This window comes from Crocodylus porosus, unplaced genomic scaffold (assembly GCF_001723895.1).
Source record: "Crocodylus porosus isolate Cpor-Errol unplaced genomic scaffold, CroPor_comp1, whole genome shotgun sequence".
Lineage (NCBI taxonomy): Eukaryota > Metazoa > Chordata > Crocodylia > Crocodylidae > Crocodylus > Crocodylus porosus.
In genome coordinates, this window is record NW_017728914.1 from 6,699,879 (window position 1) to 6,712,246 (window position 12,368).

Here is a 12,368-nt window from a genome sequence, read left to right on the forward strand (position 1 = left end):
CCCCCAGCCCTGTCACCTGCCCCAAGAACAGCACAGCTCACACAGATCCCAGGCACGCAGCTCCCATGCCTTCACAGGCAGTGTCATGGAGTGCAAAGCATTCTGGGCGACAAGCCATCCGCAGCTCCATTCTGCATCTTGCCCCACAGGGGTGGGGGGGGGGAGGAGGAGGAAAGACTGAGGCCCCAGTGGTAGGAAGGAGCAGGGCACAGACAGAAGCAGGGACTGGGATGAGTGGGTCCTGGACCAGGTAGGTGGTGGGGCAAGCAGAGGCCTGGGGGCATATGTGTCCCCCCCCCCAAATCTGTGTGGGGCAGAGATGGCTGCAGCCAAGCACTGTGCAGCTACACATGGCATCACACAGCTCTTGGGGCAGCAGGGTTCAAAGCACAGCATGTAGCAGCAGCCACCTCTGCCACAGACTGGGGGGCACATACCCCTCAGGCCTCCACTTATCCCACCATTCAGCCCAGCCATGGCCCCATCTCTCACCCCTGTCCCTGCTCCTTCCTATGCCCCACTCCTTCAGTTCTGGGGCTTCAGTCTGCCCCTACCCCATTTTCTCTTCCCCTTCCCCCACAGACTTACCTCCTGGGCCAGAGCAGGGGGTGGCACCCAGTAGATCCTGGGGGTTTTTTTAATTAAAAAATGATCTCCTACTTTAAAAGGTTGGAGACCACTGTCAGCTAGTAGAAAAAGAGCCAAAAAGCTCCACTGAAGGATGCAATCTATATGGACATTGGACAAACCAGGCCAAACTGATGCGATGCCTCTTGTGGGTATGCGCCGAGATGAAAGTAAAGCGCTGCTTTGTTTTCTTTTCACATCTGTAAGCAGCCACAGATACTTTAACTGCCTTGCATCCCTCATTTAGCTCAGTATCAGTGAATAGCCAGCCCTATACAGCGAGTGAAGTTACTTGTAGTGCATTCAGTTGTCCCAGAAGCTGTTTTAGAAACTTACAAACTGTGCGTCATTTGTCCAAAGGAGGATTATTATCCCAGCTGTTGAAGGACTTGGACATCTAATGTTTGGAATAAAAGCTGTGATTTGATAGAGAACCTGCGCTAGGACTGGCACCCCTCTTTACCAGTAGCATGATTGTAAAAAACTTTTGAAAATTCTTAGCTCCAAAATGCTAGACAGACTCCCCTTGAAGAGAACTGGCACTTTTTTACTGCAGACCACAAAACACGGAGAAATCAAAATGCTCACTGGAGTTAACAAGTCTGGGACAGCCTCCAAAGAAAGAATACAGTTATTAAGGGGATCAATAGAAATGACCACTACACTAACTCCTTACAGTCTAATCCACAATTTTCCTCAGGAGCTACTTCTGTAGCTGCTTAAGAATGATCAGTATCTGTTTAAATGTTTAACAGTATATAGTGCAAGAGAGAGAAAACCATCAGCTCCAAACACAAATTGCTCCAAAAATACAGACTGGCCTAATTTCAAAAAAATATAATCAAAGATTGATGCCGATATGCATGTTGAACAAATTTTGCAAACCCTGTGAGAACTTCAGCTCCTGCAATCTTTTAAGTCAGTATTCAGGCAACTCCTACTTTAAAAAAACCCTCATCTCACACATGATACTACTTTATCAAAATACTAAATTTTATTTTCACATGTACATTTAGTCGCCCCACCGTTTCCATTTGTCTGACCACCACCACACTACTATGCCTTATCAAAACATTCCGTACATATTTGACGTTAAGCAAAGGGTGGAGTTCCATCTTTGAAAACTAAACAGGCATTTTGGACAACACATTCTTGGCAAAGTATTCTGGACGACATTTATCAGACACCGTAGGGAAAGTTCTTTCAGCATTTGTTAAAAAGGACAGCCAAATAATGGTTACAGAAATAAGACTGCAGATTTTAATGAGCTGTTTAAACTGTTTTCTTTTCTTACAGAGTCTGCCTCCACTGCCAGAGAGCTTGAATGACCTGAAAATATATGCAAAAAGAGATTAGAAATTGTAGTTAAGAACTGCAGTTACCTGTTCACAGTTTGATACGATTTAAATTAGTAGCTAAAAATCAGTCTAGAACAGGGGTGTGGCCAGTTACTCACCCTGGGACCCACATCTGGTCCTTCACTGAAGGTCAAGAGCTGCAGAGCTCCGCCCACTTCTCCAGTTAAACATTCAGGAGCCAGGGACTGGTTGCAGGATCAGGCCCCTGCTACTGCAGCACCGAGCCGCTCTGACTTTTCCTGTGGGGAGTTCACGCCCCAGGCTAACCAGCACAGCTGCAGGCCCAGCTCCAGTAGCCCCAGAGCGGAGAAGTGGGGGGGGCTTTGACTCCAGGAAGTTGCAAGTACAGTGCCGGCAACATGCATGCAGCTCATGAGCTGCAGTTTGGTGCCCGCTGGTCGAGAACTTTAGTTTTTTTTTTTTAAGTATTTTTCCTCTTTTAGAAAGGACAGAACTTCTCATTTAAATATCATACAAAAAATCCTTTCCCATAGGATGCTGAGCCTAAAACATGCCTTTTGTTAAATCAGATACAACTTTCCCCAAGGATTCAAAATACAAGTGACACTTAAACCATTAAAGTTTTAAGAACTACATTTTTTAGTGTACATTAAGAATTTAGTCAGGGTAAGCAAAAGGAAGGGTGTGGACCCGTCAGAACACTGGCTGAACTCTGCCTGCCTGCCCTGACTTATGTCAGATTAACTTCGGTAGCCGAGGCTAACTGCTTTTAAACATTTTCTTTCAAACATTTTGTCTGTATCAGATTAGCTCTGAACCACTGAAGGAAACAGGAAAATATAAAACTTTTCTTCCCTCAAAGACAAAATTCCTTCTGTTACAGGAATTTTGATAGAGAAATCCAAGACTTACAGGTTTAACCTAATACATGTTGAGTAATAATTAATTCAAGTAACGTGCTTCCTGATACCACCTTTTGGCTTGCCCTCTTACAAGAGTTCAGTTGACTTTGGGAGAAAAAAAGATGACGGCTGCCATAATCTCAATTGCAAAAGTTTCCCCTCCCAGACACCCCCTTCCCTGCCAACAAAAGAAAGCTGAAGAGCAGACTAGACCAAGTAGCCAAATTCAGCAGCAGAGAAAACCGCAGCTCATTTCCTTAGCCAATATGATGCCAAGAGGAAAATTCTGTGGATTTAGTAAGCAAGAGATAATTTACTGACCATATAAAAGCTGGAAAATATATTTTATTATATTACCTTTACCATCTTTGCCAACTAAACCCTTAAAAGTTTCCATTTCATTAATTCAAAGTATTGTTTGTGGTTTGTAACCCTTTGAAACAGTCCAAATTTGTAGAGATTAAAAACTGAAAAGAATCTATAAATCATGTTATAAAAGTTTCTGGATTACATTAAAGCTCCAGTAAATTCACTTACCTTTTGGTCCTGTGTCCTGAAACAATTCTTAACATAGTTGACAAATTTGGCTTCCAGTTTAGGAAGGGTAGTGCCCTATTGTGGAGGGGGGAGGGAAAAGCAATTTTTAGTGTTTAAGCTATTTAGTAGCTTCAAAAAACCCTGTTAAATCTTAAATCCTTAGTAGTACAAGTGGAAAACAAAAGCAAATACTGGACTTCTATTATGAGATGAAATTTCAAGCAAGTTACTTTGGCAGAACTTATTTACCAAACTCAACACGAACACTTGATCTGACACTTAAGAAAAAGCATGCAATACTGTCCAGGTTCACCATTACACTGGGAATTGGCCATTGACAAAACATTCACAGCCTACACAGTCGATTATCACATACCCATCCATTACCCATCTATAGATTTGGCATCTTTTTTTGCCACTTGGTCTACACGTTGAACTGCAGAAGGTGAAAGAGCTCTTAAAGGCATTTAGAAAGGTCATTCAACACCTTCTAAGTAAAATGAAGGATTATTTTTGCCAACTTTAATAACTCTTCAAAGAAATATAAGTTTTTGCCCAGACTACTAAAGTGATCAGACTAAACAGCACTTGTACCTTTGACCAAAGTTCTGAAATACAGTATTAACAGTTCTTTGTTTTGCACAAGCCATTGCCACCGTCAGAGGTCGTCCCCTTTAAAGGATAACCAGTTTAAATACATTAGACAACGTCCTTTTAGCCTATACATGGACTCCACAGAATACAAGGGAAAATTATTTATGGAAGATGTATGAACCCTTAGCCCATGAAAGATTTTAAGGCGCAGTGCATCAAAATGCCTCATCGTTACAGTTTTCCTGAGGAGTCCTTGGTCTAGAACAAATGTTTACTTTTAAAGGAATCAAACTTACTGCCCAGGGAATCTAACACAGTACCAATTTTATTTAGAACAAAGTTCTTAAATACTTAAAGGTATAAAAATTGGGTTAGATTTGAGATTAGCCTGCTGCCTGAAAGAAGTTGGACAAAGTGACCAAGTACAGGTATAACTTGCATTTCCACACACAGCTAGAAAGCCACCAAAATCTTCCCAAGAGAAAACATGGGAGCATAGCAGGGCTCTGAAATTCTACCCATTTCTGAGCCATAGATACCTTACACAAGGATGTGGAGAAATGTCTCCATTCACTTGATATCCAATGCCCAGAATATTCTTAAGGCAGACTACTTAGAAATTCAACTTGTAAAAACCAGAGCAGGGCTTTTTAAAATAACAACTGCTGGAGAAGGTACTACTGGCGCCAACTTTCAACCTAAGGCTTCAACGGAAACTGTCCCTTTACTTTTCGGGGTAACTTCCTGATGAAAATTAAATGTTTTCCACGTCAGTACCTTTTACAGTGACCTTACAGCACACACTCTGGGAATGTTTGTTAACAGGTTACGATCGTATTTTGACATTGTAAACCTGTCCTATAGACAACTTTTTTCCCCTGGGCTTCTCACTTGCATAGAAGATCTCTTCCCCATTTGGACTCCTTGTTCTTCAATGGAGAGGTTTTTCATTTGGCAAGCGTTTCTCTCCACCATCAATGTAATGTGTTGCATCTCAAACACCCCCAAACTCAGTATATTTTGCTTACTTGCCATCAGCTTTATAGATGAAATTACCTGAAGCAAAAACCTCAACAGCTTACCTTCTCTACGGTTGCCTGCATTTTTGCTTTGATCTCTTCCAGTGAGAGTGGTCCTTTTGGCGATTTTGGAGTTGGCGGTTTCTTTTCTTTTTTATTAGATGCCGGTGTCTGAAACAGTTAATTTTGTTACTCGTTTTCTGAGGAAATTACAAGTTCCTAAAAACCTACTGAAATTCTTTCACAGCTTCAAATATTACTTTAAAGTTATAAATGCATTGTTCAAAACGTATATGATGAATCTGTGGAATGTAGCCCATATAAGAACAAACACTAAGATTATTTAACAAATTGTTATTCTTGTTCCAGTACATAAATGCATTTCAAGAACTGCAGGTATTCAATCTTTAGCAATGCTACTAGTGAAGGGCTTTTGTTGGCATCACATGAAGTGAGGAAAACAAGTTTTAATGATTCAAGCGTACAAAAACAACTGAAAACTTATTACTGCAAAATTCTTGCTGTAATTTACTTTGTAAAATATTCAGTGTTGCTAGTTCTCCATGCATTACCCAAATTCTTTTTGTTCAAAAAATATCTATCCCTTTAAGCCCAACTCAGTTAGCCAGCAACATCAATTGTAGCACTTATGATCAATGAAGCAGGTGTTATTGCCAACTTAATCGCACCCTAGATCCTTGCAAACATTTAACAGTATACTACAGTTTGGCCAGATATTTTCTTGCCTTTCTAGCAAAAAAATTAGTTTGACCTGCTACTAATTGAAGAGTTTACATCTCAACTCTCCTCTCCCATCTTTACTCCAATTCTCCGGAGTGAATTAAAAGACAAGCTCCTATGCAAAACTAATACCAAGGTTACTGAAAAAGTCAAAAGATTATACACCAACTCAGATAAAACTGACAAATCATGTTGATGGCAGTTCAACACAAATTTAGCTTGATATATTGTGACAGCATCCAAGGAATGTCTTTGTCATAAGTTTAGATAACAGCAGGGAGGCGGGAAGAAGGACCACAAATCTTTTCCACAGGTGTGGTCTGGGAGTTTGCCAGGCAGCATTCAAAATCTTTCACAAAATATTTAGCATCTCTTTACATGCAGGAATCAATACATTGTGCAAGCCAGAAATATTTCAGACCAAACTTGTAAAAATGTGCACGATCAAAATGATACCAGTTTAGACTGGAATGCTAGTTATGAATAATCCAGGACTGCCATACCACCCAACATCCCTTGACATACTGCTGAATTGTATGGCCCTCCAAAGGGATTTAACTAAGAGATCCTGGCACTGTGGGTATACCATGTTCACTTCAAGCATACATTTAGAGTTTGGAAACAAACTTGTTTTACACCAGAATTAAAATGGTATTAAAATGGATACCAAGTAGTCACTCACATTTGATTTAGCTGGCGTGGACGGCTTCGAATCTTTTCCATTCTGTTTTGATTTCTGCTTATTTTTTGCTGAAGAATCCCGGACAGGCTGAAAGTATGCAAGTATCACACTTAACCTCATACTGCAGCACAAAGGTTGTAGTCAAGTGAAACGGTTCATAAATGGCTTCCCACCACCTAGTGGTAAGGGACAGTACTAGGAACTCCAAGTGTGATAACACTGACGAGACTAGTGCATATTTGATATAACCTACACTAAATTAAACGTGTCATGGGCCTGTATCCATAAGAATCTAGAGTAACTATTGCTCGAAAGTCCCAGGTTAACAGGTTCACTCTTCCAATGTTCTCCACTTACAAATTTGGAAAATTCATTCAGAAAGAATCAGTGTGAAAGCTGCATAATTCAGGCATTTGAAGACAGGTTACACAGTAGAACAGAAAACAAAAATGGCATCCTTATTTGAAACCACAGCTATATTTTGACTCTGGTTTGGTACTGTATTATGGGTCCCTTTCCTTGAGCTCACCTGTTTAAAAGTGACTGGCAACCTACCTGGCCAATCTCCCCTCCATCAATTCCCCAATTGCTACCCCAGAACTGGGTATCTAAGACCACTGTGGAAGACAGGGCTGTTTCTTAAACCTTGCTTTTTTTAGGACTTACACTGCAGTTGCAGGATGTCCCAATCTGCTGGTTCCCAAGCATATGCTGCCCATGTTCCACTCCAAATCTGAAGCGTATGTTAAAAACACTCTAGGTATTCTTCTGCAAAACTCTATGCATAATCTGCATCCTCACCAGCATGACAGGATTTAAACACACAGCTCTAAATCTAGAACTGCTCTAAACACCTGCTACAAAATTGCTCTGGGATGTCTATTCCTCCTACTGAAACGGAGGTACTGTGCAATTCTGTGGGGAGGGAAAGAATTTCCCCCACAGAATTTGGGGGGGGGGGAATGGGAAGGGGGAAAAAAACAAACAAAAAAACCACACACCATGCCCAAGACCCTCACTAACTCACTAGGTTCAGTGACAAAAAAAGAAGAAACGCAGATTGCGATCCCTATTCCAAAGGCTGTTTATACATGTTAGCAAATGACAATTTAAAAATAAAGCATGCACAACCAGTCTTCAGTGAAGAGATCAGAACCTATGCAAGAGCACAAATCATACTCCCTTTCTGCTACCTCTGGCACAAGGCTTTAACTGTTCTGCAAAGTGTCACCAGTCCCAAGAAAAGCCTACCTCATAGGTTACTTGAATATTTTCTCGCCATTTGAGATAAAAGGTTTCTTTAGGGATAGTCTACCCATTCTTCCTTTCTGTCTTCTCTCAAACCTGTAGTGCAGCATTTATTAAGCTAAGGGATGGTTCTCTCTACTACTGGTTATTTCCAGGCTTGCACCATTAGACACTCCAATGTCTCAAAAAAGCACAATTTCTGAAAACAGTCAATTCATCATTTCAAGCATGTAAAAGGACTCACTTTCTTCACTGGAGTCTTCTCCTCTTCTTCATCTTCAAAGAAATCTTCATCATCACTACAATTAAAAGGTACATGTCTTAGATATTTTACATCAGTACATAACACCATGGTGCCAATTAGCTGAAATGGGCATTTTTTTTTATTATTTAGTCCCATTTTTCACTCTTTCACTTTAAGAGTCAATATACTTCATAATAACTTTAAAAAAAAAAAAATCTAGAAGAACAATATTCTAAACAGTGTACTACAGTATGGGCCAGCAACACCAAGCACACACAGCCATTTTGCTTGGCACACCACAGCCAGCCTGGGCTCTTGGGCAGCTGCTGCTGGCCACGGACCTCAGGCTGCTTGCGGCCGGTATCTGGAAGCTGCAAGCAGCCTGGGTTCCATGGCAAACTATGGAACAGGCAGCCATGAGGCTGCAAGCAGCTGCACTAGGGTCCAGAGCCCCAGAGACTACATATACGCTTCTGGACTGATGGTGGGGGAAGGGCCAGGGTTGCACTGCCCCAGCCCTCAGACCAGAGGCACACATGCACCAGCAACGAGGATCAGGCCCCTCACAGCTCCCCTGCCATCTGCCCCTGGCACACTAAGTCAAAGTATGGATTATGGTTGCGGTGTTTCTGGCACTCAAGCCAAAAGCACCGATTATCCCTGTTTAATGTTTTGTTATCCAAACTAGAAGAGTCAAAGCAAATTTAGAGAATTCAAAATTTGGAGCGTTTTCCTGTCCACCTTTTACATATGCTTACCATGCTAGCAATAAATGTGACCCGAGTACGTGAATTTTGTCACTACCCACATATACATTATGTAAAACACTGGTGAGCTGGTCGATTCTGAAGTATCGACAAGAAAGTTTTAAAAATATTTTAGAAACAAGCATCTCACTACACAAAAGCAAATGGAAAAATACTGTATTTTAATCACATACAACACCTCTGAAAGAGATACACACCATGTTTTTGAAAGGCAGAATGAAGAAAAAAAAAAGTCCCTGAAAATACCAGTACGTAGCAGCTTCTGCAGTGAGGGGCTGGGGGAAGAAAGTATCCATAGCCAGCAGCTAGGGAGTCCCATGTGCAACACAGCACAGCAGCAATACTTTTTGCTGAAGCAGAAACTGCTATAAGCAAGGAAATAATGCAATAATGTACACCCCAATTTCCAGCTGTGCATGTTGCATGCAAGAAAACACACTGATGATAGATATCTCATCCTACTTACAATTAAACATAATTTTAGGTATGGGAACAGGCAAATGTTCTACCATATATGGTGGGGGTAAACCAGAATCAAACCATTCTAGAAAGAGGTCAGATATGTTGGGGACTGAAAGGAACCATCTCCTTTGTGGACACTGACTTGGGTTAAGGGAACACTGTTGATGGAAGATAAGTAGCTAACTTTATGCATATATTAGGGCTAAATACAGACAGTCAAAAGGCCAAGGCTGAATCTATTTAATCTTTGCAGGTTAGTCTAAACTGCACAGATGGAACCAATAAGTGAACTTTCACTTTCGATTCCCACTATACAGCCAGGTGCCTGCAGTGTCTCGGGCCAAAAGCCAGGGGGTACTAGAGCAGCAACTCTAAACCTTTGTACCAGGACCCATTTGTAAACTTTGATGGCCAGTCCTGACCCAGTAAATAGTTCAAGTAGAAAACAGCCTCCTTGCTCTGCTGGTGCCCCTCACTCCTAACCTATTGCCCCCAGCCGTCCATTGTGTGGGGGCAATAGGACAGGGACAGGGGTGGCTGCTGGTGCCGCACACTCCCCGCTCACCATCTCACCAGCCCTCCTGACACCCCCCGCAACAGCCCCCAGACATGCAGATACGGACACCTACTCCAACAGGTAAGTGTGTGGGGGGAAGGGGCGGAGCAGGGCAGGGGAAAGGGAAGTTGTTGGGGGGTTAGATCAAGAAGGGAGGGAATGTGCCCACTCCCAGGAGCAGGGCTGGGTGGGGGTGAGCAGAGGTGCCACTGTGAGCCACACGCATGCCAGGTGGCCTGACAGGAGGTTCACCACTGCAATTCTGCCACTGCACCCTGCGCTACCATCCCACGGCCACCTGAACGGCTTTGTGGAGAAGTGGTGCAGGGCGCAGCGGCAGCAGCGTGGTAGCAACCACCATGTGCAGGCCATGTACGTGCCGCCCGGCCAGGGGGTAAAACAGGGGTCTTGCATGCAGCGGCATGGCTCCGCAATGGTGTGGGGTGGTGGCAGCTGCATGTGGGGGGGGCTTTGTGGGCAAGCGCTGCCACCACATAGCCATGCCCTTCACCCCTGGATCCTAGAGGTAAGTGGGGCTTGGGGGCCATGGGACAGGCCTGGGGAAAGATGGTTGGGGGCTGAGGGAGCAGGGGTTGCTGCCAGCCCCAGGTAGCACATCACAGCAGGAGGAAGGGCTAGGGGTAGGGGTGCCCCTCTGCAGGGGTACTTTGCAGGCAAGTGATACAGGGCGCAGTGTGGTGGCCATGTGCGAGCCACACACATGCCACCCTGCCAGCTGCCCGGGGGAGGGAGGCTGGCACATGGCCACAGCACAGCTCCATGGCTGGCTCTGCAGCCATGGCAAGGGATGGGGGTGTGGGGGCTTGCATGTGGCCACCGCTGCCGCTTACCTGGAGGCCCATGATGGCAGTGACAGCCGCTGCCTTCAAAACCTCCTGCTGCCGTCATGGAGCTGGAGCCATGCGGCCAGCTGCCGGGGGGCAGCATGGTGGAGGCCGGGTGGCACACAGCCATTCCCATCCCCATTACCACCTGTGCTGCACCGCTGCCACGAGCTGCACAGTTCCAAGCATGGCTCCACAGAAGCAAGTTTTGTACGCAGTGGCCATCACTGCTGGCATGGGCTGCCCCAGTCATGGGTATCCAGGTAAATGCCAGCAGCTGCCATGTGCAAGCTGAAACCCAACCCCCACCGGCCACAAAGCCTGCCACGGAGCTGTGCTCTGGCCACATGCCAGCCTCTCTCTCCCCCGGGGAGCTGGCTGGGCAGCATGTATGCGGCCTGCACATGGCAGGCACCACCACACTGCCCCGTATCACTTGCCCACAAAGCACCCCTGCAGAGGGGCACCCCTGCTCTCAACCCTTGGCCCTGCTCGCAGCTGCAGTGCGCCACTGAGGCCAGCAGCACCCCGTTCCCTCAGTTCCCAACCACTTTCCCCAGCGCTGCCCCACAGCCCCACTTACTTCCATGCTCCAGGGACAAAGGGCAAGTCTGAACCTGAGACCAGCCTTGGCTGCTTCAGAGGCTCAGGCCCCACCACCCCCCCTCTCCCTCCAGCCAGGGCTGGGGGGTTTCTGCCCTTTTTGCAAATCAGCTCTTGCAGGCTGGAGCTGTGCCAGCCTGTAAGAGTTCTTTGCAAAAGCAGAGAAGCTGCGGATTTCTCTGCTAAAAAGAGAAATCCTTGTTTTCTCCGATAAAAAAACAGGGAATCCATGGTTTTCTCCTCTTTTCCACAGGAAATGGAAAACCCATATTCCTGGTCATGACCCAGAGGGTTGAGAAACACTGCACTAGAGCACACCTCCCAGTTTAGCTGGAACAGACAGCTTGGGCCAAGGCTACCTTTCCCATCCTGCAAGGAGGGATTTGCAAAGAAGGTACAAAGCATCCTAGGATGCTGAGGAACTGAGAGTCATCTTGAATCTGGAGGGGATTTGGGACAGAAATTCAGTAAACCAATTCGAACTAAATCAGCCAAGTCTGATACTACATCCATCTGGGTTTATCTTAAACAGGTTTCAGCCATTTTGAAAGTGGTTTATGTGCACTGAACTAATGTTGCGTTACAGATCTGAACCTGTTTCCAGTCACTTATATTGGTTTGTGTGCAATTTCTGTCCCTATGAGCTTGAATGCATCTTTCAATATCAAAATTGGTTATATAAGCTGGATCCACTAATTTAAAAGGAACATTCAAAATTAAAATAAATATTTTAAAAACTTCAGATGTTTTCTTACTGAAGACCACTCCTCCATCTCCAATAACAGCAAAGCCAAATCTCATCTCAGATCAAGTCTGTTTTCAACTGACCATGTAACTCTGGGACTGTACACCAACTCTTGGAATCACTCCAGCCAAAGCTTCTGCATTCATTTATCTGCCTCAGAAAATTATTTGTGTTCTACCAGATGATCTATAACATTTATCTAAAATCTTGCATGTTTTTTCAAATGAAACCTCCAGTAACTTTCCCAACAAGTCAGTATTGGAATTAATTAGTATATCAGTAACCTTATTTTGAAATTAGACATTTTCAAGGAGTAGAGATTTTCCTAGTATAATGAAAAGCAAACCCTAAACAAAATTATCAGGATCCAATTATGCTATGGTTGTTTCATATTGAAATAATTATGCCTGAAACAACAAAGTTCAAAAACCACCATGGAAACAAAGTAAGAAAAAAAAAAAAAAATACACACTCATC

At 44.0% G+C, this 12,368-nt stretch overlaps 1 protein-coding gene across 1 annotated transcript in view; it reads right to left on the reverse strand.

Annotated features, from left to right (window-relative positions):
- Positions 1 to 1,598: 1,598 nt before the first annotated feature.
- NPM1 (nucleophosmin) overlaps positions 1,599 to 12,368 on the reverse strand; it is a 16,382-nt gene continuing 5,612 nt past the window's right edge. The window contains exons 5-9 of the mRNA XM_019534713.1: positions 7,914 to 8,070; positions 6,422 to 6,508; positions 5,062 to 5,169; positions 3,386 to 3,460; positions 1,599 to 1,956 (exon numbers count right to left, since the gene is read on the reverse strand). Coding sequence (XP_019390258.1) covers positions 1,918 to 1,956; positions 3,386 to 3,460; positions 5,062 to 5,169; positions 6,422 to 6,508; positions 7,914 to 8,070 — 466 coding nt within the window. The 3' untranslated portion in view covers positions 1,599 to 1,917. The remainder of the gene's footprint in view (positions 1,957 to 3,385; positions 3,461 to 5,061; positions 5,170 to 6,421; positions 6,509 to 7,913; positions 8,071 to 12,368) is intronic.